The 21,009-nt window shown below is 40.7% G+C and overlaps 4 protein-coding genes across 6 annotated transcripts; 1 reads left to right on the top strand and 3 right to left on the bottom strand.

Moving 5' to 3' along the window:
• Positions 1-109: 109 nt before the first annotated feature.
• LOC129593482 (phosphatidate phosphatase LPIN2-like) lies at positions 110-6,863 on the bottom strand. The gene is made up of 13 exons (XM_055489815.1): positions 6,753-6,863; positions 6,393-6,531; positions 4,833-5,201; positions 3,431-4,083; positions 3,144-3,361; positions 2,723-2,960; positions 2,606-2,653; positions 2,428-2,538; positions 2,325-2,366; positions 2,079-2,244; positions 1,767-1,915; positions 1,438-1,677; positions 110-940 (listed from the first exon to the last, which is right to left on the bottom strand). Exons 3-13 carry the CDS (start codon positions 5,121-5,123, stop codon positions 448-450), a joined length of 2,649 nt encoding a protein of 882 aa, XP_055345790.1. The 5' UTR covers positions 5,124-5,201; positions 6,393-6,531; positions 6,753-6,863; the 3' UTR covers positions 110-447.
• A 2,214-nt stretch (positions 6,864-9,077) lies between these two features.
• LOC129593499 (dnaJ homolog subfamily B member 4-like) lies at positions 9,078-11,354 on the bottom strand. Its single transcript, XM_055489841.1, has 4 exons — positions 11,023-11,354; positions 10,694-10,791; positions 9,786-10,505; positions 9,078-9,594 (listed from the first exon to the last, which is right to left on the bottom strand). Exons 2-4 carry the CDS (start codon positions 10,769-10,771, stop codon positions 9,361-9,363), a joined length of 1,032 nt encoding a protein of 343 aa, XP_055345816.1. The 5' UTR covers positions 10,772-10,791; positions 11,023-11,354; the 3' UTR covers positions 9,078-9,360.
• Positions 11,355-14,683: 3,329 nt separating this feature from the next.
• On the bottom strand, positions 14,684-18,035 carry LOC129593493 (uncharacterized). Of its 2 annotated transcripts, none has more exons than XM_055489831.1 (8): positions 17,818-18,035; positions 16,594-16,960; positions 16,129-16,281; positions 15,924-15,989; positions 15,796-15,855; positions 15,592-15,726; positions 15,300-15,446; positions 14,684-15,244 (listed from the first exon to the last, which is right to left on the bottom strand). In XM_055489831.1, exons 2-8 carry the CDS (start codon positions 16,828-16,830, stop codon positions 14,927-14,929), a joined length of 1,116 nt encoding a protein of 371 aa, XP_055345806.1. In that variant the 5' UTR covers positions 16,831-16,960; positions 17,818-18,035; the 3' UTR covers positions 14,684-14,926. The 2 variants fall into 2 exon arrangements, with proteins under 2 accessions (XP_055345806.1, XP_055345805.1); XM_055489830.1 differs by lacking the exon at positions 17,818-18,035 and adding an exon at positions 17,481-17,515.
• A 975-nt stretch (positions 18,036-19,010) lies between these two features.
• Positions 19,011-20,324, top strand: LOC129593503 (probable tRNA(His) guanylyltransferase). 2 transcript variants are annotated; one of them, XM_055489846.1, is made up of 4 exons: positions 19,011-19,052; positions 19,142-19,255; positions 19,360-19,536; positions 19,783-20,324. In XM_055489846.1, exons 2-4 carry the CDS (start codon positions 19,152-19,154, stop codon positions 20,291-20,293), a joined length of 792 nt encoding a protein of 263 aa, XP_055345821.1. In that variant the 5' UTR covers positions 19,011-19,052; positions 19,142-19,151; the 3' UTR covers positions 20,294-20,324. The 2 variants fall into 2 exon arrangements, with proteins under 2 accessions (XP_055345821.1, XP_055345819.1); XM_055489844.1 differs by having other exon boundaries at positions 19,027-19,255.
• Positions 20,325-21,009: the final 685 nt, after the last annotated feature.

Below are 21,009 nucleotides of genomic sequence, written 5' to 3'. Positions count from 1 at the left end.
CCATGAACTTGCAGCCATAGAAGTACTGTATTCGAATTCATTGTCAGTTCGCATGCACCAAGCTTTGATGTTTTTCCATCTAATTTTCAGGTATCGCTGTGAAAAGTCATTTTCCACAGAAGGTTCTCTTTAATTTTGTAGAACTGGAGAAGTTCACAACAGTGATCACAGGCAAGTAAATAATACATCTGCAGTCAACGCGATAAAACCACAAAATGCATTAGTTACCGTACATGGTTAACTAATACAGATACGTAACAAAATGACTCCTTCATGCTCACAGTCATCCCAATCCCAGCAGAAGGAAAGACAATGGAAGAAGCGGGTTTCCAGAATCCCACAACCAAAGAAAAATTCAAAAGTTTAGGCGATGGTATTAAAAACAAATGAAACAAAATGAAAAATGCACAGGGAATGCAAATGCACACAAAGCAGTGGATCTACAATTTACATAATGGTCAGCGGAGCAGTTTTGGCCGTTTTCGTAGGAGACGTCGATTTAGAAGCAGCTCCTCCTGAATCCGTTCTCTTTTTCCGGACTTCCGGCTCCGGAGGGGGTGGCACTTCAAACGTGGAATCCAGATCCGGCAGCGGAGCCTTCCAGTACACGAATGAGCTGTATTCTTCGGCGTGCTCATGCTGCGAGACAAGAACGTTGGTCCCGGGTACGGATACCAGGGGCGGAAATAGCATGTCCACTAAATTGGACTGCTGCGAATAGGAAGACTTTGCTTGGCGGAGGATTTCGTGTTTAAGTTGGCCCTGGTAGTTGATCGTGAAAATTCGTGTCATCGGCACGCCAACCGTACGATAGGATAATAAATCAGTGGTTCGGTTGCCGTATGCAGCAAAAAAGGGATTTCTGTCCGGAGGAAATAAAGCACGGATGTCTTTAAGGCACGCAATTTTGAACTCCTCAGGACGTTTTACAATTACTTCCCTGAAAGAAGATTTCGTATTGAGACGGCAGTTTCGCTGTATAACTAGCCACTTCCGGCTACGGCATATCTAACACAAGTTACACAACTGTGCCATCGGAGGCTATCAACAGCTCGACAAACAACTGTTCAAACCAAAAATTATCTGGAATAATGTGTAAAGTCAATGTAACGATTTCGTACTGAAGTTCTTTTATCAAATTATGGTGTCAATTTGTATGTGGTTGTAATCTTACACTTTTACTGTTAACGTAAGTACAAAATAACGTTTTCTTCCGACTGTTTCAATTAGCTGTAGTGTGAAATGACTTTCATGAATTGTGAAATGACTTTCATGACTAACATTACGAAAATACGAGTCGTACATATTCCCATTCCCAAAAGATACAAATTTAGACACTTCCTTCTGCTAGGAGAATATTACCACGAAAACGCACAATAATGCTGCTACCTACTGTAATTTACCATTTTGATTCGATCAAATATTTCGATAACTTACTGGTGAAATGCCAAAAACAAAGATTTCGGCGACAGGAGCAACGGTCCTTCTGGCATATTCACATTTTCCTGGATAATCGCTTTCAGATGATCGCGCGTAAAACTCGCCTGACCGATGGCTCGCGAAGATAAGTACAGAAATTTGTAGCCGTTATTAGCAATGCGGTTGTATAATCCGGCGACACCGGCTTGCGCCCAGGTCGAGCCGATAATTGGCAAGATATGGCCAAGAACATCTGATCTGAAAATACCTCAGGCTTGAAAAAAAATCTTAACTGAGGGCTTAATGATCGTTGACGTTAAGCGTAATGGCGTTTACCAACAACATACTTCGTAATGGTTCCATCAATATCCGAAATCACGATCTTATCGTCATATCGCCACAAAAAGATGTTACACTTGCAACGCGCAGATCCCTGATATTTCGTAACGATGCAAAATTCCGCTTCGTTCATTCCATACTGCAACGGTAGCGTCATCTGAAAGTAAAAGGAGCCATTTCAATCGCAGTTTGCATATGAACAGCCTGAGCATCCGAAACACTAACAAAATTTAAAATTTTTTACTAACTGAGCAGAAAAACTAAAATCAAATTCACTAATTCATTCATTATATTTATGCGTCACAAACAACCGTGCTTACAATCTGTTCAGATGTCAAACGCAGCGTTTTCTTGTACGCCTGGTTAGAGCCGACACCTTTATCACTATTTTTATCACTCTCGCTGTCGCTGTATGGAGGTGATCCCGCCATTGAAGAATACGCTGACGATGCAGCATTTGTTTCTTGGCCGTACGCATTTACAATCCTAAAAGCACAATTTCGAATCAGAACATTTTATTTTTGCAAGGCTTCACGGTATTTTCCGCTAGCAGAAAAGTTACTTACGCATCGACGCCCTTTCCGCGCTCTTGAGCAGCCAAAGGAACACTAAATTAACAAAAAGAGGTTTGTTATCACAACCTGACGAGCAGAAAAATATGTTACATACAGTTCTATATTTTTGCCTTCAACTTCGACGGTGGCAGGAACATTTAAGCCTTTATCGGCAACGTTTTCTTTAGAAGCTGGCTGAATGGCAGAGGGCTGACTACTCTGCTGTCTAAAGAAAAACAAAAAAACTGTTTCCGGTGCAAAGTTCAAAATAGCCACTTTGAGTGAAGTACTACCTCGCAAAGCTATCGTTTTTCGGAATTCCAGACTCAATGGCAGCGGACCTGAAGAATACAGTTATTGACGGCTGGTTAAATCAAACGTCTAAAAATCTGAAGCCGGTAAATACTAACCTAGAACTATTTTCAAAGTTGAACTGTTGGAGCACCAAATATTTCTCTTTCTGACTCTGACTCAATTCCGATTCTACCAAATCCGAAAGATATTTTCCCGCTTCCGTTTCATCTTTGTCCGTGTTTGTCTTCGATATATCTTTAGGCGCTGACGTCGAAAGAGGAGCGGTCTGCTTAGAACGGCGCATAAAACTGAACATGCCGCGCAGATACGAACGTTTTTCTTGGTCAGCAGTACCTAAAAATAGCGCCACAAATGTAAACACGGCACTCATGACCCAGCTGTATCAATAACCGCCGGAAAATAAGCACAAACGTTAGTCACATTCGCTGAATGCAAAGGTAAGCAATTTATCAGTCATTAGTCAAGGTCGTGTTCAGTAAGGCAATATAGGCGCTTTTTCAAGCAATTAACACTCACTTCCAGCAGATTGTTGGGAGGCTTCCGGTATACTTTCCAGGCTGCCCTGCGAGACTGGCGTCAATGCATCGGGTGTCTCTGCAGCCTTTTTCTCTGGGAGTTGTCCCCATTTCCAGTTCACATTTGCCCCGTCGTCTTCTGTTATTTTACGGGTTTCTGTCTTTTTCAAGTCAACTTCGGAATCACTTAAGAATCCGGAAAGATGCTCCTTATCGATCCTGTATCGAAAAACCAGGATACCCAATCCATATCAATTTCTTTGTTAAACCAATTTTGAAAACACTCACGTAGGATTCGGCGGTGTCAACTGACCCTCGCTCTTTGTAGTGGACACTTCACTGTTATTGCCACCACGATTTCCAAATGACGGCGCAAAGGTTACGTGTAAATGCTTCGGTATATGAGCCATACTATGACTCGATAAACGGCGATTCCGCAAACTATTCTGATCCACAGGCACGGTATGTTCAGATTTTTCGGCTTCAGATATATCCGGCAGACTCGAAGTCCGTACCAAAGGAGTCGTATCCCTATCCGTCTCATTCACCGGCGTTGTTTCCCTGTCGTCATCGGACAAGTCCATCTTGAAGATTTCCTCATCACTCGTCTTTTTAACCTTTGGCCGGCGTTTGCGCCGCGATCGTGACTTGACGCGGCCAGGCGTTGCGGTAGTCGCAGGCGCAACGATCTCCAGAGAGATATCGGTATCGGCACTTTCCCGTCGACCCGTCGACGGTGGAGACACTGAACCATCATGCTTAACCGGAAGCCGCTCGGACGTTCCATCGGCTGAACTGGAATGAGATTTCGGCTCTTCATGTGAGCCGGCTGCAGCCGGTCCACTTTGTGAAAGGGAAGCCTTCGGTAATGAATGGAAATACGAGGAGTTTTCATTCAGATAGCTGGGTGGCAGGGGTGAAGTGGCCAGAAGCGCTGGAACCTACCCAACAAAAAAATGTTTGTTGGCAACGAAATTAATACAACTAACAAACGCAAAACGCAATAGTTTTCGTGAGTTACATAGTCCTCTCCTGATGTGAACAACAAATAATACATATCAAGGTCAAGGTAAGCCTCATTATGTTATCTTCGATAAAAGGCGAACGAAATGGGAAACCATTCATCAACCAGGTGCCAATAAGTACTGCACGACTGAGTGAAAAATGATAACTCTATTCACACTGGTAAGTAATATTGTTTTGGTAACAACCTATTAATCCAATATTCCAAATCACAGACTTCTCCTTATCTAATATTAAGTGTATGAAGACTACAGTTAGACTCCTGCTTATATTTATACCGACACTCCTACATTATGCTTAAAGCTGGATCCCAGAATCAGTACGTTGACCTTGTGCCAAAATAAAACGATAACAGCTGCAACAAACACTAATAGCAGTCAACTTGTCGCAGTATTGGAAATACAAGTTTACCCTCGTTAATGAGTATCAAATTACTATCGTTCGCAATTTTCACATCAGCTGGTGTGCCAAAAATGTCGCTATCTGGCCATTCTAGTAAGCTGCAAGGTAATTACCACTAATTCCATGAACTATTATTACTGTCCCCACGAGAGTTTTTGGCAGCCGTACTCACTGATAGGCTGACACTGATAACGGACCTGTTTAGCCAGGCCGCACAAAATTATTACAAATTATAATAATAATAATGAATATCTTGAGTTAATACCTTGTTATCAATGAACTCTTCGGGCTCAGTCTGCTGCACAAAAAACGCTTCTCCAGTTTCCCCCAGCTTCATATGCAGTTCCACCGGTTCGCCATTAATGGTAATGTCCACAATCTTCTCCCTGCGATTAAATACTCCGCGCTTCCCAAAACGCACATGAAATGGAGAAGAAGCATAGCTTCCGTCTTCTTGTTCGACAATAACCACATCGATTGCCCCCGATAACGTAGCGGGATTGAGGTCGTTGTAGAATTCGCGGATGTTGGAGACGAATTTTCCGATATAGTTCATGATGGATCATAGAAGGCTGGTGCCCTCACACCGCTACATCCAGATCCCAATAAAACACAATCACACTTTCGGCTTTCCCTACAATTAATTACAGCATTTAAGTGTTAGGCTGTTAGCAGAATAAACAACTGCCCCAGCTTCCAGAAGTCTAAAATAGTCTGAAAAAATACAGTTACAGAATTACTGCACTTAAAACAACGACACTTTCCAAAACTACGGTAGTTTAAAACTTTCAAGTCGGCGGCCCCAAATAATGGTTGATTGCATACTGCATGTTTGCCAGTTTGCGCTCAAAAACAGCAAATTATCGCAATAGCGGCAATACGCAGTTGGCATAAACACGATGAAGCATCGATAATGTCGTCATGAGCACTGATGGTGAGCAGTGAAAACTAAACTCCAGTCTCACATGTCAGACGTGTCTGTACAACTGCACAAGTACTTGTACTTACTGTAAATCGGAATTCAAAATCGTAAAAAAATAAAAAACCATAAGTATGGTAGAGCGAAATTCATATTTTGTGAAAATAATTTCTCCTAAATCGTTAATAATAATTACTATAATAATATTGTATATTTTCTCTCGTCCCCTCCCGATAGGAGGCTCCCATAGACAATCACACAATTATAATATTCACAAAACAAATTAATATATTAAACACTAAGGCGCTTGAAGGATAAAAAGACAATAAATTATACGAAGTTACAAACTACTCTGTAATTGCTAGTATCACCACCAACTTTCTGGTTCAAATGTTCGTCCATCGCTGCAAAAAACAAACCGAGTAGCAGCTTACAATTAATGCCGACAGCGGACGGCGCAGCTACTGTAGTACTGCACATATAGATATACTGTCGCACATGAGAAACAATAAGTAACTTCCGGCATAAGATGGACAAAGTTGTAAATCTCATTACTGAATTGTTCGGTAAGTGTTGTACAATAATAACAGTACTCGTACAATACGATTAGTTCAATCGGCAATTTATTACGATTAGGTCAATTTAGTTCAATCGTTAATGAAACTGTGCACCAATTGCAATTCATATTTTGCAATTTAATTCATATTTTGCAATTTACTGCAAGAGATAGTTGCGGGAAAAGGTAACGCTTATTACCGAAAAGTGACCAGAGATAATCTGCAAGATGCGAAACACTCCCACGTGCATGTGAGCAGCGTCTCGGATATACAATACTAGTGCTCTTTTTTTGTATGATTGGTATAAATGTCTTATAATCCCATTGATTCCCAGTTACGGACGACTTACCTATTTTGACGAAAATACTTAAATAATGTCCTTCCGTTTTCTCATTCCATTCCAAATAAGAACTTGAATTTCATAATCCACAAATTCGTTTAAGTTTCCATGACTTGATCGATAGCAGCAATATTACGGTGAGTAGTTGCTAAAACAATAACAAGTACTTACTACGTACTGAGTAGAAAAAACAAAGTTAGGCTGTCGAAAACATTAATGTTTTTTCTATTACTTTTTCGGCAAGTAGCACACACTGAAGCAGTAAACACTGCAATTTATACGATATTAAATCGACAAAGCTTTCTCACCAATTTACAACGTTACTGTTAATACTACTCGTACCGCATATTCACGGTCACGTTTACTTACTTTTGGCCGCTTCCGCTTTGACTACACTCCTCCCGAAACAACCAACCAGTGCTCATCGTTTCCGGTTATCGCTGGCAACGTTGGGCGGAATCACCATCGGTCCTATCCGCATTTGACTGACTGCAGCTCGATCATATGCCTGCAACGATATTCCTGGAATATTCTCCGAATGCGCATTCATTGCGATTTACAACTGTATCAGCCCTCCAGGGCAGTACACGGCGAAATCGATGCCAGGAATTGAATGCTTACTACTCTGTATTTGCTCGGTGTTAATACGCTGCCAAAGAATATTTTGCTACGTAGTGTCCGCATGTGACACCATGGGAAACGCGTTCGTTTGTAATTATTCTAAGCTAACATAATAATTGTCTACGAGCATCTACCGTCGATGCAATAATTATTTTATGTATGATCATAATACTGTATATGATAAATTAAGCTCCAACCAATATCCAGGTGCAAAACACCAAACAGCCTTATGAACAGCGAAATACAATAAATACAAATACAATAATACAATAAATACAAATACAGTAAATACTGAATACAATAATATATTATTGTATTCAGTATTTACTGTATTTGTATTTATTGTATTATTGTATTTGTATTTATTGTATTTGTATTATTTGTATGTACAAATAATACAATAATACAAATACAATAAATACTGAATACCAAACACGTAAATACTAATGAATACTAGTGAAATGGTAAATACTGGCTAAAATAGCGAAATACATACAGGAAGGAGCAGTTGCAGGAAGTATCGACAGATTTCGATACGATTCCGATCTACAGTAGAAAGTGTCTGGTGTGCTACTGTACCTATTGAGGTGACCAACTGCAGTGTACAACTTTATAACTTTTATAACTTTATAACAGTGTACAACTTTATAACATCCGTCAAAGCCTACTGAAAACAGTGCTCGTAAGGTAAGAAACGATCTTCTTTAATAGAAATACTTATTAGTTATAAAACTAAACTGCCGAAAAAACCAGGGCAAAAGCAGCGGAAAAATACGTCACCATATACAAACTGATCTTTGTCGGTTTTAGTTTTACTACTCTTACATGCATTATGATTATATGCAACTGTGAAAACACAAGACAAAACTGCGAAAATGTATGTATTTTGATATACGTCTGGCCTAAATCGGTATCCATTAGGTATCATGATTATCTATCCATTAGGCGAAATTTAGAATCACAGAAGCACATATCTATATTACAGTACTCGTATTATTATTTTTCTGTTGCACCTATAATTACGAGTACTCGAAAAATTTACTAGACGCAAATTTATCAAATTGATTATGTGCAGCTTGTCAAATTTTGTCAGGCAGCTGGTTATTTTTTTATGAAATATAAAGCTGATAAAATTTATGTTGCGATTGTCAAATTGTAATTATTTCAAAAGGTAGGCTTACGTTAAGACCACACATGCCAAACGGTGTGTCCTACTGCACCTTGGATATACAAATGTACTTCCGCCGGGATGAAAGTCATCGCTCTTATTTTCGGGTCCGAAATATATATAGATATATGGATAACTTATTTACTACTGGTACTTGTACTGTATATAGTATGGATAACGGTGTATGCGGCCCATACAGTCACTCTGAACCTTATTTCCACAAGATTCTGACAATGGTATTGTATTTCTTTTTATTGTTAGCCGCTGTGAATTTACATAATTACAAGGACCTTAGCAGGCAACTCATGCTTGCTGCGGGATAGCTCACCAAGGAAATCCATAAAAATATACAGTGGCCTGTCGGCTTTGGTCTTTTTACTCGCATTTTTTGTGTTGTCGGAATGTGAATATCTGGATGATAATTTCGACATCAAATTATCTTTTTCTGTTTTGTTATAATAAGGAAAAGAGGGTATAGAGTAGCACTATTAATTAAATTTTGCATAATCTTGAAATTGTGGAGACTTGCGCTAACCAGTGGAAGTGTATGATACGATGCGAGACGCTCTCACATCACACAATAATTATTATATATTTGCGCCGAATTTTTATCGGAAAATTAAGAAAGCAAGAAACAGTTAAAGATTCTGTTTATCTCGACTGCACTTTTATACTTCACAGTATTTATAGTATTACTGTAATACTATAAATACTGTGAAGTACATCAGAGAAGCCTGTATACATACATCAGAGAAGCCTGTTGGTAAGTGTAATACTATTACACTTACCAACAGGCTTCTCTGATGTAGAGTAGGGGCTGTATTGTAACTGTATTGTATGATTACATCCCCTGGAGAACCGCGTTGTACTTACTCACACAGTACTTTTTACTGTTACAATCAAATCGTAATCTATGAAACACTACTAAAATTGTTTATTTACAGAATCTTCCAAAAAGCTCCATGTCGACGCTATCATAAGGTCATTAAGGTGTCACAAATCAGTGCACATCTAAAAGTTACGTCTATAAAGCACAACTAATTAATAAACTGTGTCACTTTAAAAATTTACATAGAGCGCAATTCTAACCCTATAATCCGAAGTTTTGTCGTCAGCAGGAGTTATTTCTAATCTAGAACGTACAAACTGCCCTAGACCAAGAAAACAGAAACATCATCGTACTCCTGCTTAGCTCGCAGGAAGCATGTCATGAAGGATATCTTTAGTACTCTTAGGAAGACTGTCGGGAAACACGATGTCGAATTTTATCACAAGATCTCCGCGTTTTCCTGGCTGTTTCGGTATTGGCAAGCCTTTCTGGGGGAATTTTTTAACTGTATGGGGTTTGGTAACTTCGGTAAGAGGAACCGGTATTTTGGGGCCTTCTATGGAGGGAACCTGAAGCGTCGTTCCACAAAGTGCCTGAAATAAGGAAAATAACAATGAAACAAGCATATCTTGGATAGTGTATATTCAAAATTACAGTAATCCTTGTACAGTATTTAAAAAGCCACTATGACCTAGAGCAGAAATAATGAAATGAAACAGCGTTCTAGGAAGCGTGAATCATATGTAAGTGATGCAGATGCTTCATCACTTGACGCAGAACTTACGTCTCGAAGGGGGAGTTTGACCGTACAAACGATATCATGTCCTTCTCGCTTGAACACATTATGCGGCTTATCCTTGACCACAAAGACTACATCAGCGGGAACAGTTCCCGGCATCTGATCGCCTTCCTTGGGGAACGTGATCTTCGTTCCGGCTTTCCATCCTGGCTTAATGTCAATGGTGAGCACTTTCTCCTCTTTGCGCACTTGTCCATCCGGGGAAGCCACTTTACGGGAAATTTTCATCTTCTTTGTACAGCCTTTGAAAATATCCTCCAGTGCCACCTGCAGCTCGTGCTGGATGGGTGCATCCTGTCGGCGCTGCTGGCGCATCTGCGGCCCACCGAACCCCCCGAAAGCGCCCATGCCACCGCCGTCATCCATTTCCACGTCGTCATCCATACCGCCGAAGGTCGTGAAGCCTCGGCGGCCGCCTCCCATTCCTCCGCCAAATAATCCCCCGAATGGATCACTGCCTCCGAAAAATCTTGAGAAAATCTCTCGCGGATCCCCGTGGAATTCGTAGTGCATGCCACCGCCCGGGAAGCCCCCTGCTCCATCCGGACCCCCGGGAATGCCACCCTTCAGACCCTCTTCGCCGTATTTGTCGTAGATCTCCTTCTTTTTCGGATCACTCAACACCTCGAAAGCTTCGGCAATCTCTTTAAACTTGGCTTCGGCTTCCGGGGCTTTGTTCTTGTCGGGATGATATTTCAAGGCCATCTGCGTCGAGCAAAAACTGCATATCAGATTACGGCTTCTACTGTCCAAAATGTGATAACATACACTATACAAGATAACTTTATCCTTAATAATATTCGAATGATACATAATACGTATATGGAATTTATAATTCTGGTCATACTACTATTCTGCATCTCACTTGTCTGTGCGAACTTACAATCTCTTACCTTTCGGTATGCTTTCTTGATTTCATCGTCCGAAGCATTCTTCTGAATACCAAGAACTTTATAAAAATCCTTCCCCATTTTTCAATTACTCCACGGTTCTGTAAGAGATGAAATATAATTATCATAACATATGGCACACATAACAGGGAAGCCGTAAGTGTAACTGTATGAGACTATAAGCAAAGCTGCAATGCTGAACATTGGGCTAGCCTGAACTGGCTACTACACATGTACATGCAGTCAGTAAAGATTGCATAATTATTAAATTATCAACAATTAACCACGATCGGCACTCATTACTAAACGCAGCCCCGGAAAGCACTACTCACACTTCTCTAAATACTCAGGAACCGGATGGATGGAAAACTTCGAATTAGGCAAGTACTAGCGCCTCCCAAGATACCACTCTCCAAGCGATCAGTGAAGTAAATCCAGAAAACAATATGGGAATTTCGTCGGGATGATAATATGCCAATAAAAGGGGCGATTTCTAACACCTTAGTAAATTCTGTTTGTTTGCTCACAACATCATAATAAAATATTAACGTTAAAGACGTACAAAGACTCAGAGGATCATGGCAATACTTAACACGAAACTCATTTGTCGAATCACTGACTGCCGCAAAAGTCCCGATTTCGATGCGATTTTAGAAAAGCTTTATTTTTGTATAGTGCATGCTTTTAATGAGAAGACTGTCGTACGAGGAGGTTGTGCTGAAACGCCAAAGCGAGGGTGCCTGCACAACTGCGGTTTTTCATTGCGTGTTGTCATGTAAAACCTGTACAAGCGTTTGTACGTAACACGGAAAGAAAAAGAAATTTCGCGAAATTTCGAGAACGAATGTGTACGGCAATACGAATGCTTGTATCGCTAAACGCAAAACTGTTGCAGAATGTGGCCCTGTACAGTTTTCGACAAACGACATAAGTTTGATGAGAAAGTACAGAGTACGGTCTTGTGCGTCTTTTTTACTCAGGCGATGTAATGAACACGGAAATTTCCAATCCGGCCAGCCCCATGTGGTTGCAAAAGGCAAAAGCTAGTTTAAAATTTAAATTCTGCAGGAACAGCCAAGGTATCTTGGATAGCAGGGTTATAAACAGCGTAGAAAGTTAGCATCATCATCAAGAGATTCAAGACGCGTAAGTAGAATCTGATTATAAGAGACGTCTTATTCCTGGGTATTCAATAGTAGTCCAAACTTTACTGCAAAGCAGCAACACAGCTTACAGTTTCCGTAGCCGGTGCCCGGTGGCATAGACAAGGCATCTTAACTTCCAGAAAAGATTGTTACCCCTAGGCATGTATACTGGTCGTCCTAATCGACAGTCCGAGCGAACCGTGCGAATTTTTACATTGCAATTTGCAAGTACTTTGCAGTTCGCAAGCGCTTGCGTTTGTGTAAGGATGTTTCAATGTATTGTACTTACTTCATACTTGTACAGGCTACAGAGCAGAACGCACTGTCCAGTGTCCACAATCCACATAGCAATACGCAAGACGGCGAAGACGCCTACTTGCGGAAAACGGGCGGTTGGCATATCAACTCGTACTGAAACTTAAACGATATCTTAGTAGCCTTTGGCAGAGCCAGTAGGTTACAAAGTCTAGGGTACTGTCTTTAACTTTGGGCTCAATCAAGTCGACACTCGACATGTACAATGGCACAGGATTTAGTATAGCTCTCCCGGTTTCGTAACTTATGTATAGTTATACAGCCAGTGTCAGCCACACTGCTTCCTTATGGCGCCACCGCTGTTGTGCCGGCGTCGCCCGTTTCTGGCCTGTGGCAGTGGCGATACCGTTCCCAACCTTTTCCACTACGAGTAGCTTTTTAGTACCGTCGCTGCATGAGCCGTAAATTTCGAACGCTGCAGCAATGAAAATAATTATATTTCGACTAGTAGACCCCGCGCAAATTGCGCGGAATATAGCAGCGATGGATGAATCGTAAATTAAAGCAAAACTCAAAGAGACAGGTACTTACATATCTACATATGCCGTAAATCTACGCATCTGTATTTCCTTAACTTTTATCAACGAAACGTAAAATTTTCCTTCACAGAGAAATACTTGTGTCAACTTGTGTCAACTTCGTAGTCAGTGTCTAGCTATTTTAAATTACAACCTGTGTGAATATTTTCCCGTCCCGTAGATTGCACAGCTTACAGAAGTGCACTTACACTTGCATTTGCACTTACGGATAGGGTTAGAACTTAGAAGCCTGAGATAATGTGAAAAAACGAAAGTTCTTTCCCTCGAAAACAGCTCCTTTCTCTTCACGTTTGAACTTTACCGGTAGCACCAATTCAGTTTTTCCAGATCATCCATCAAGAGAATTTATTCAGTTATAAAGTAGCAGCTTTGAATTTATTAAAAGTTTTGCAGTTTTTTGTTTTACTTTATTATTTCCAAGCATTGTTCGCTTTTTAGATATCTGCCTTCCTTATAATTTAAGATGGCTCACCGTCAGCCAAATACCGCTGGTGCCCTTGTCGGTACCCTTATCAATAGGAATACATAATATTTTTCCATAATGCTTTGTATTAAGAACACAACAGTGAAATTACTAATAAGGAGGCTAAAGTAGTTAAGCACTTCCCAATTCATGTGTTAAATTTCAATTGCCAATTAAACTGTCTAATTTTTGTCGAAACTGCCTTCAACGACAAAAACTGTTTATACTCAAATAAGTCAAATCGTCTCGGTTGCTAAACTTGCTACTCCGCGGGCTTCACTCTTGTTGCAGCTCGGCGCCTTTTGCGGCTCACCTTTATTACAGACTGATAAACTACTTGGAGTTTCACAAAACTTATCGTAAATGTAGCATTTGGCGTATATTTACTGCATCCATTCAATCAACTCCGTCGGCCACGCTAATCAGTATTTTCTGTTTATTCTGCTTAACGAAAGACGGTCATACGTTGGTAATTTTTGCATAAAGTGCACATTTCCGTATTGGTTGCTAAAGCATTAGTTCTCGATTAACAGGAAGCAAAACAGCAAATCATGCGGCATGCTGGGTAATCAACCATATAATATTCTAAACTTCGAACTGCTTTTCCCGTGAAATTAAAACGCAGAAAATTGCGCAAATTAGGCTGTTACACGATTAACGATTTACAAAGTTAGTATTTCCCTTTTTGCTCAGTGTCAAACGTTCAAGCCGTAATGAATAATTTCGGAAGAAAAAAGCCCGTATGAAGGCCACTTCGTGCGGTGTGTACCGTAGTGAGATCCGGTTAATATTGGAGCCGAGGCCTTAGTGCTTCAATATTTATCGTTAGCAAGAACATTCGTACCCGCCCAAAGGAGCGCAGCAACTTTAAAACCAGTCACCCGCGCTGCGTAAGACAGCTACCTGAAAAACTGGGTTTTGGAAATGAGAACCTCGACTGTTCCGTAGACTTTTTAATCAGACTTTCTTGTCAAATCCTGATATTCCTCTATAACCATGCTTTAGAGGTAAAATCTATAAATCCAGGGCTTTCGAGTGATTCAAACCCATTAAAGTTTCATCCATTGTAACGTTTCAGGTGATTTATCAAAAATTGACATATTCTATTGGCAGTGGTGGGGTGATCGTTTTGTAGTGGTGGGGTCTCCACTTTTCCCATAGACTTTGCATGCTAAGGTTTTCTTAACTTTTCTTTTAAACCTAACTTTTGTTTCAAAAACAGACTTCTGATGGCAAATATAGAAACTTAGGGCTATCGAATGATATATAGCCATCAAAGTTTGGTTCTGTGTAGGGTCCTGGCGAACTGTATGGAAATGGAATTTTGAAAGTCTTATTCTTTTAATATATAGAGAAGAGATTGCAGCCCAGCACCGCACTGCTGCCAGCCTTTAATTTGTCTTGCAAAGTTTTTTACACCATTTACACCACCATGTAGTTTTACACACGAAAATTTTTGGGGCGAATTATCCGATTTTGTCATGAATTTGAGGCGCTGTAAATAAGTAATACACTGTTGGATGCACGAATGCCACTAAAGCAATTATTTAGCACCATAAATATCAATGTACACGAAAAAAAGGGTAAGCAATAATCGAAATGAGAAAGTCTAAATAAAACACATTTAGACAATTTCAACAAGCAGTACTGATTAGACAACTTGAATGTGCCAACAAATTATTATTCGAGAGGGAAGCAACAAGAGATCCCGACCGAAGTCAATAAAGAGAATCCGGTTCCAGGATAGGAATACTACTGACTGCTGAACATGATTCTAGCCCTCCTTGTCAAACTCATAATCTCCAGCAGGGATTCTTTCGCGGGCAGTAATACGATCGCGGTAAGTCCCAGTTGGAGTCCTTGTGGCGAAGCGATCTTCACCAACGGCCCGTGTGGAGAAACGATCGTCAGTAACAATTCTCCTAGTCTGTGTTACCGGAACATAGTGTCGTTCAGTAGATGTCAAGCCCAAGTAGGAGTGAATAGCCCACAGGATCAGAACAAACTGGACTCCCCAACAGTAGACCATGTTCCACTCTTTGAAATAGAAGAACTGGGCATAGATGAGGGAAGCCATAAGGAAGCCGATTGTCTGCAAAGTGATAGTCTCAAATCAATTCGAACAATTCAAAGCGAAAATATCTTACCACTAAGCGCTCAATGAAATGAGCTTCCTTGTCGCGGTCATTCAAAAATCCTACAGCCTGATACGCGGCGAACCCAGCCCCAAAAATCAGCGCGCCAAACGCTCGAGTGAGATGCTCATGAACACCATCAAGGGTTCGGATCAGAGTCTACAAAACACAGCATGATGATGCTACCAACAGGGATCTCAAATTACGAAAAAATATTAGGCCATTGAATAATCATAAGTTCACATGAGTACAATGAACTAAAACATTTCAAAACTATGATCCAAAACAAGTTTCATTCACTTACAAAATTGCGCAAAAACCAGCGCGGAAAACCATACAGGGTGAATCCAATTACCACGCACAGGGCAAAATCGCGCAGCAAGAAGTTGTTGATGTTTCTGTAACGTTGCAGATGTCCACCGGGATACCCACCAATAACCTACAAATCAACAATCAAGGCAATCTGTCGGGTGTGCTGCATGCAGATTTAACACGAGAAAAACCATACCAAATGAACCAGTGATCCCGCCGTCCACAAGGCGGCTCCAAGCAAACCGAATGTCATATGCTGAAAAATTTGTTTTGTTAACTAACGCACAAACGATCACTGTTTTAAAAAAAAACACAAATACATACTTCTGGGCTCCACGCTTTAGAGAACAGTTGGATGTCGATTTGAGCGACCATAAGGACTGCGTTGGTCTGCAAATACTTACATTTATTAATGCTTATAAGCTTATTAATGCTCAGCTGTCCACTATCATGATCGAGGAGGCATCTAATTCACGGCAGCCTGTATTTGTATGAAATTAAATACGATCTGTTTCAGTGTTTCACGTACGATAACGCGTGTCAGCAAAAGCGCAGGCTGAATAGTGTCGGGGTCCTTCGTGCGTTTCGTTTGGAGAAACCAAAGAACAGCGTTTCCGGCCAAAACACTGCCAACCATCCGACCCAGCTGAAGGTCCACTCCATCCAAAAGCGATCGCGACACCTATTCCAAAGGCCGCAAATACGCGTAAAAATATTAAGTACTCGTCACTCGTGAGTTTATTAGCTTTAGCAGCAATCCTGCAACTGGCTTGGAGAAGAGATTACTACAGTAACATTTCGGGTATTATCATTATACGCCAATATTAGGGTAATCGGAAAATGTAACCAGAACTAAATAAGTTTTGATAGAACTGGTTGATGTAATTCACAACTGAATCCTACGAAGGAATACAAGATTACCAAGGGAAAGGGGAAAGAAGTAGCTACTTCTGAGTTGGCACACGATGTTAGAACCGAAACGAGCTACTCATACCTGGAATCCTAGCAGGGATTGCGGGAACAGCAGCCACGCAGCAGCAGCCACCGTCGTAGCAATGAGGTCGACACCAAACCATATTTTGCGGTTGACAACACCCAAAATAAAGGGCAGCACCAGGACTGCTGATCGAATGAGTCCCGGGTAGGAGAAAAAATTCGTAACTTTGTCTACAGTGTCGTGAACATTGGCGTAGCCCGAGCCTACGCCCGTCCCAGACGTATAAGTGGACATTTTGTCCCAAAACACAAATGAAACCCGTAAAAATATTAGTTCGAGGAAGTCAACATAAATACATCCACAGTTGACCGTTAGCAAGGTGCAGTCTAATGGCAGCGGCGTCCGTCTATTCCTGCACTCGGCACTGAAAATTCGGAAGACTAAACAAACGGAATCGCCGCAGCTATGCGGATTTGTCTGCCGACCAGTCACTCACTACTGTTAGTCAGAAACCTAAGTGCAGCCCCCAAAGGCTTTGGCAATTGTAACTCGTTCCCGCTACAAAATTATCGAATCAGAAGCATCCAAATGTACAGACTACCAATCAAAAATTGTAGGAAATTGCCGCTCTATCGATACAGGATCTGATTCGTAGCGCATCGTTTATACAATCCCTGGACGCAGTTTATGTACTGTAATTGGACGCAGTAAATTAATATAATAGTGACGTTGCGCAGCGCGCTTCTGGTGGCAGTTGCTTGTCGCTCGTCGCTTTTATCCAGTCTGCGCTCTATCTCTGATAGACAGAGCACAGACTGGATAAAAGCGACGAGCGACCAGCAACTGCCACCAGAAGCGCGTTTGCGCAACGTCACTAATTTCATGGCTGGGCACCTAGTCAACAGTCCAAATGATTGCTGAATTGATTTTAAAATTAAGGTTACTTGTTCAATTTTGGCTTCATGTAGACAGTTACAGACACCGTCAGTAGACAGTAGTCAGTTACCAAGTACAAAGAACTAGAAACTAAGTAACAAAGGATTGATCGCTTACACAAAAGTAGGGATGGCAAAATTTTTTTAGTCAACTAATTAGTCGTTAACCGTCACTAAAATTTGCGAAACTAGAGATTTTAGTTTAGTGAATTTTGGTGACTAAAAACTTTGGTGAGGTCGATTTTAGCCACTAAAAGTTTTGGTGAAGTGATGGTTAACCGATTTCCTAAAACTGACTCGTCAGGAGCTCTAAAACGGGAAAAAGGTAGAATTTTTATGCGCTTACCATCGGAAGATTGGCCTAACCGGTCCAAGTGTCGCTAATTTTAGCCCGGCTGTACCAAAATCGCGTGTTATTATCAATTTTCCGAACGGATTTCACAATGCAATTTCTTTATTCTATTTAAAAATTGCTTGATTCCTCAAGAAACTTTCACCACACAATATTTTTATGAAAACAAGTTAGTCAAGGTTAACGACGGTTAACGACTAAAACTTTTAGTCAAGTGAATTTTGGTCACTTGGACTTCTAGTGAAGTGAAATTTAGTGACTAAAAGTTTTGACCAAGTTTTAGTTTAGTGAAGTGAAGTCTAGTGAAGTCTTGCCATCCCTACACAAAAGCGCTGGTGGTACTTCTCTGTTTCATACCGAAAATGGTCGGCTTTGCAGTTCGCACCCAACTCGGTCCGGTTCGGGCAGTCCTGGTTTGATTCTTGTCACCGTCTGTACTTTATGGCGTATGCAGTTCGGTCTCCGAGACCGAACTGCATACGCCATAAAGTACAGACGGTGACAAGAATCAAACCAGGATTCGGTTTGCATTTGTTACTGATTTTTTTGTACTACAGTGAAACCTCCAAGATACGTACACCTCCGTTCAAAAAATTTCGTACGTAACTCAGAGGTGTACGTAACATAGAATCGCCACCCCCAAGCCCCCCTGGGGGGCGACTGTATAATGAGGGCACTGCCCCACTGCGGAGTGCTCACTGCTCAGTATACTCACTATACTGCATGCAACTGTACTGCACACAGCGTGCAGTTCTGAAATGTATATGTAGCATTAGTTCACACAAATTTTTATCTTTTTACAGCATATAAGCAGGCGGAAAAGTTTCTCCTACACACTTCGAACAGAAAACGTCGTCCGAATCAGTTCAGAACAAAAGACAACCTACAATTCTGAGCTAACTTCTTTGTTTTTTCACGATTTTCCCATCGGATATTTTAAAAAATCAAATTCTACTCGCCAGTGTACGCATGTTCGAGGTGATTGCGTACAGTTTAGTGCTTAGGCGGTACAGAGAAAAAGTGTACGTGTACGCATCGTAGAGGTGTACGTCACGTAGAGGTTCCCCCCTGTACTGTAGTCTACGGAGAGTTTCGGTACAGAATTTTTCGTACTTAAGTGAGAGGTGTACGTATCTTGGGAGTGTACGTACGAGGAGGTTTTACTGTATACTGTATTTTATTTTCAGATTAATTATAATTTTATCGAGTACGGACTACGGAGTACCTCAGTAAGTACTTTAAAGTTTGAACTGCTTTTCGGCAGTACAGTAGTTTCGCGTTTCTTTAACCTTTCGCAAACTGTATCCTGTAATTACAGTTAGTATAGAATGGCCAAAAGCAAATTTGAGTACGTAAAAATGTTCGAGCTGGCGGACGCGATGCTTCCAAGATGTTGGCCAGTAGTTCGCGTCGACGGGAGGAGTTTTCACAGGTTGGTATAATCGGTAAGTTTATGTTTTGCATAGAATTTATTCGAACCTTCAAATCTGTAATTCAACATTGAAATTTTCTTTCTTATGGGTGATTGGGTTTCAGATTTGCAGACGTGCATAAATTTCACAAGCCAAACGATGATCGCTCGTTGAATTTGATGTCGTGTGCGGCTTCTCATGTCATGAGAGGTTTCAAAGATGTGGTGCTGGCGTATGGACAGAGCGATGAATACAGTTTCGTCTTTCATAAAGATTGCAATTTATATAATCGCCGCGAAAGGTTAGTAAATAAAAGTTGCAAAAACTTAAAAGTCGTAGACGGTAAACTGAACTTGAGCACGAGGACTAAACGAAATACCGAAGAATTTTCAAAAATCTTTCTAATAAATTATGGCTGTATAATTTTTTTTTCTTTTTTTTATCTGCTGCGTGGCGAAATTATTAAATAAATAAATTGACAAGTTGACAATAAATTGACATCACAATTATTGAATTTTTTGTTCATTTTCTGTTTACAAAATTACAGCAAGATACTTTCGACGGTCCTTTCCTTATTCACGAGCCGATTCGTGTTCCATTGGCCGGAATTTTTTCCCACCATTCCCTTACAATATCCTCCATCTTTCGATGCACGTATCGTGCTGTATCCGTCTCGTCGGATCCTGCGGGATTACCTTTCATGGCGACAAGCGGATTGCCACATTAATAACCTGTACAATACAGTCTTTTGGGCTCTGGTCCAGCAAGGTGGAATGACGCCGGCAGAAGCTCAACTGAGACTCAAGGGAACGCTGGCGGGGGATAAAAACGAGATACTATTTTCACAATTTGGGATTAATTACAATAATCTTCCTCAGTTGTATCGTAAAGGCAGTGTTTTAATTCGCCGTGAATGCTCTCCTGTGGTAGATGGGGGAGGTGATCTCTCAAACGAAAATCTTGCTGTTTCCGATGTACAAGGTTTAAACGTAGATATTATCGGTGAAGATTTTTGGAAGGAACATCCACAAATTTTGGGTGACGATGACAATAATTAAATGCCTTCCATTCCCTCGTGGTTTTTGATATTGTGAAGACAATGCGCCCAAGCGAGTCCACAACAATACTTGGGCGCATTGTTCATACCAACGATATTTGACAGTCTACGGAAAACAGAAAGGAGACCATGCAAAATAAGTACTGTACATAAATTTGCAAAATTACAATACCGCAAATTACGCCGGATTCAGCAAGCAATGCAATCTTAAGACATGTTATTGTTAGAATGGATTAGGTAAATGGAATTGAATCAATGGAAAGTCGAAAGTGTTCCAAATTTTGAATTAAGCTTACGGAAACAAAAGTTGCCGACATACCGTGATAAGTAACCCTGCCTGCATGAATTAAGACCTAATTCTCTTTAAAACTTGTAATTGTGCTCTTTTTTCGCAAAGTTGTGAGCAGTCTGCAATGCCTAGTAAATGTTTAAGGGAAGAAGTACTTCTCTAGTGCAATTACGAGTATTATTACTGCGCTTGTGACATTGGCGAATTAACTACCTACTAGTAGTGTATATATATAACATTTTATTTCAGCCTTTATTGTCATATTGGTTGGTACAGTACAAGGTAGTCGATAGTTCACAGTTTCTCGAAAATTATCAAAACGAATTTTTACGTAATTGACAATAAGGCAACATTTTGGCGCCGCAAAAAAAGGCAAAAAGGGCAAGCACATCACAAAAGGGCCTAAAAAAGAATAAAATAAGTACAAT

This window comes from Paramacrobiotus metropolitanus, unplaced genomic scaffold (assembly GCF_019649055.1).
Source record: "Paramacrobiotus metropolitanus isolate TYO unplaced genomic scaffold, Prichtersi_v1.0 Parri_scaffold0000062, whole genome shotgun sequence".
Classification (NCBI taxonomy): Eukaryota; Metazoa; Tardigrada; class Eutardigrada; order Parachela; family Macrobiotidae; genus Paramacrobiotus; species Paramacrobiotus metropolitanus.
Note: the sequence above shows the minus strand (reverse complement) of the source record. Positions and strands in the feature narration are given on the sequence as shown.

Coding starts and splice junctions, on each gene's coding strand:
- LOC129593482 (XM_055489815.1), bottom strand. CDS start 5,123: ATGAACTATATCGGAAAATTCGTCTCCAACATCCGCGAATTCTACAAC. Junction 4,084..4,832: donor AAGAGTTCATTGATAACAAG/GTATTAACTCAA, acceptor TTTGTTGGGTAG/GTTCCAGCGCTTCTGGCCAC. Junction 3,362..3,430: donor TTGACACCGCCGAATCCTAC/GTGAGTGTTTTC, acceptor TTTTCGATACAG/GATCGATAAGGAGCATCTTT.
- LOC129593499 (XM_055489841.1), bottom strand. CDS start 10,771: ATGGGGAAGGATTTTTATAAAGTTCTTGGTATTCAGAAGAATGCTTCG. Junction 10,506..10,693: donor TCAAGAAAGCATACCGAAAG/GTAAGAGATTGT, acceptor TGCTCGACGCAG/ATGGCCTTGAAATATCATCC. Junction 9,595..9,785: donor TCAAACTCCCCCTTCGAGAC/GTAAGTTCTGCG, acceptor TCCTTATTTCAG/GCACTTTGTGGAACGACGCT.
- LOC129593493 (XM_055489830.1), bottom strand. CDS start 17,500: ATGAAGCCAAAATTGAACAA. Junction 16,282..16,593: donor AATCCCTGCTAGGATTCCAG/GTATGAGTAGCT, acceptor CCTTTGGAATAG/GTGTCGCGATCGCTTTTGGA. Junction 15,856..15,923: donor CTAAAGCGTGGAGCCCAGAA/GTATGTATTTGT, acceptor CAAATTTTTCAG/CATATGACATTCGGTTTGCT.
- LOC129593503 (XM_055489846.1), top strand. CDS start 19,152: ATGGCCAAAAGCAAATTTGAGTACGTAAAAATGTTCGAGCTGGCGGAC. Junction 19,256..19,359: donor GACGGGAGGAGTTTTCACAG/GTTGGTATAATC, acceptor ATTGGGTTTCAG/ATTTGCAGACGTGCATAAAT. Junction 19,537..19,782: donor TTATATAATCGCCGCGAAAG/GTTAGTAAATAA, acceptor ACAAAATTACAG/CAAGATACTTTCGACGGTCC.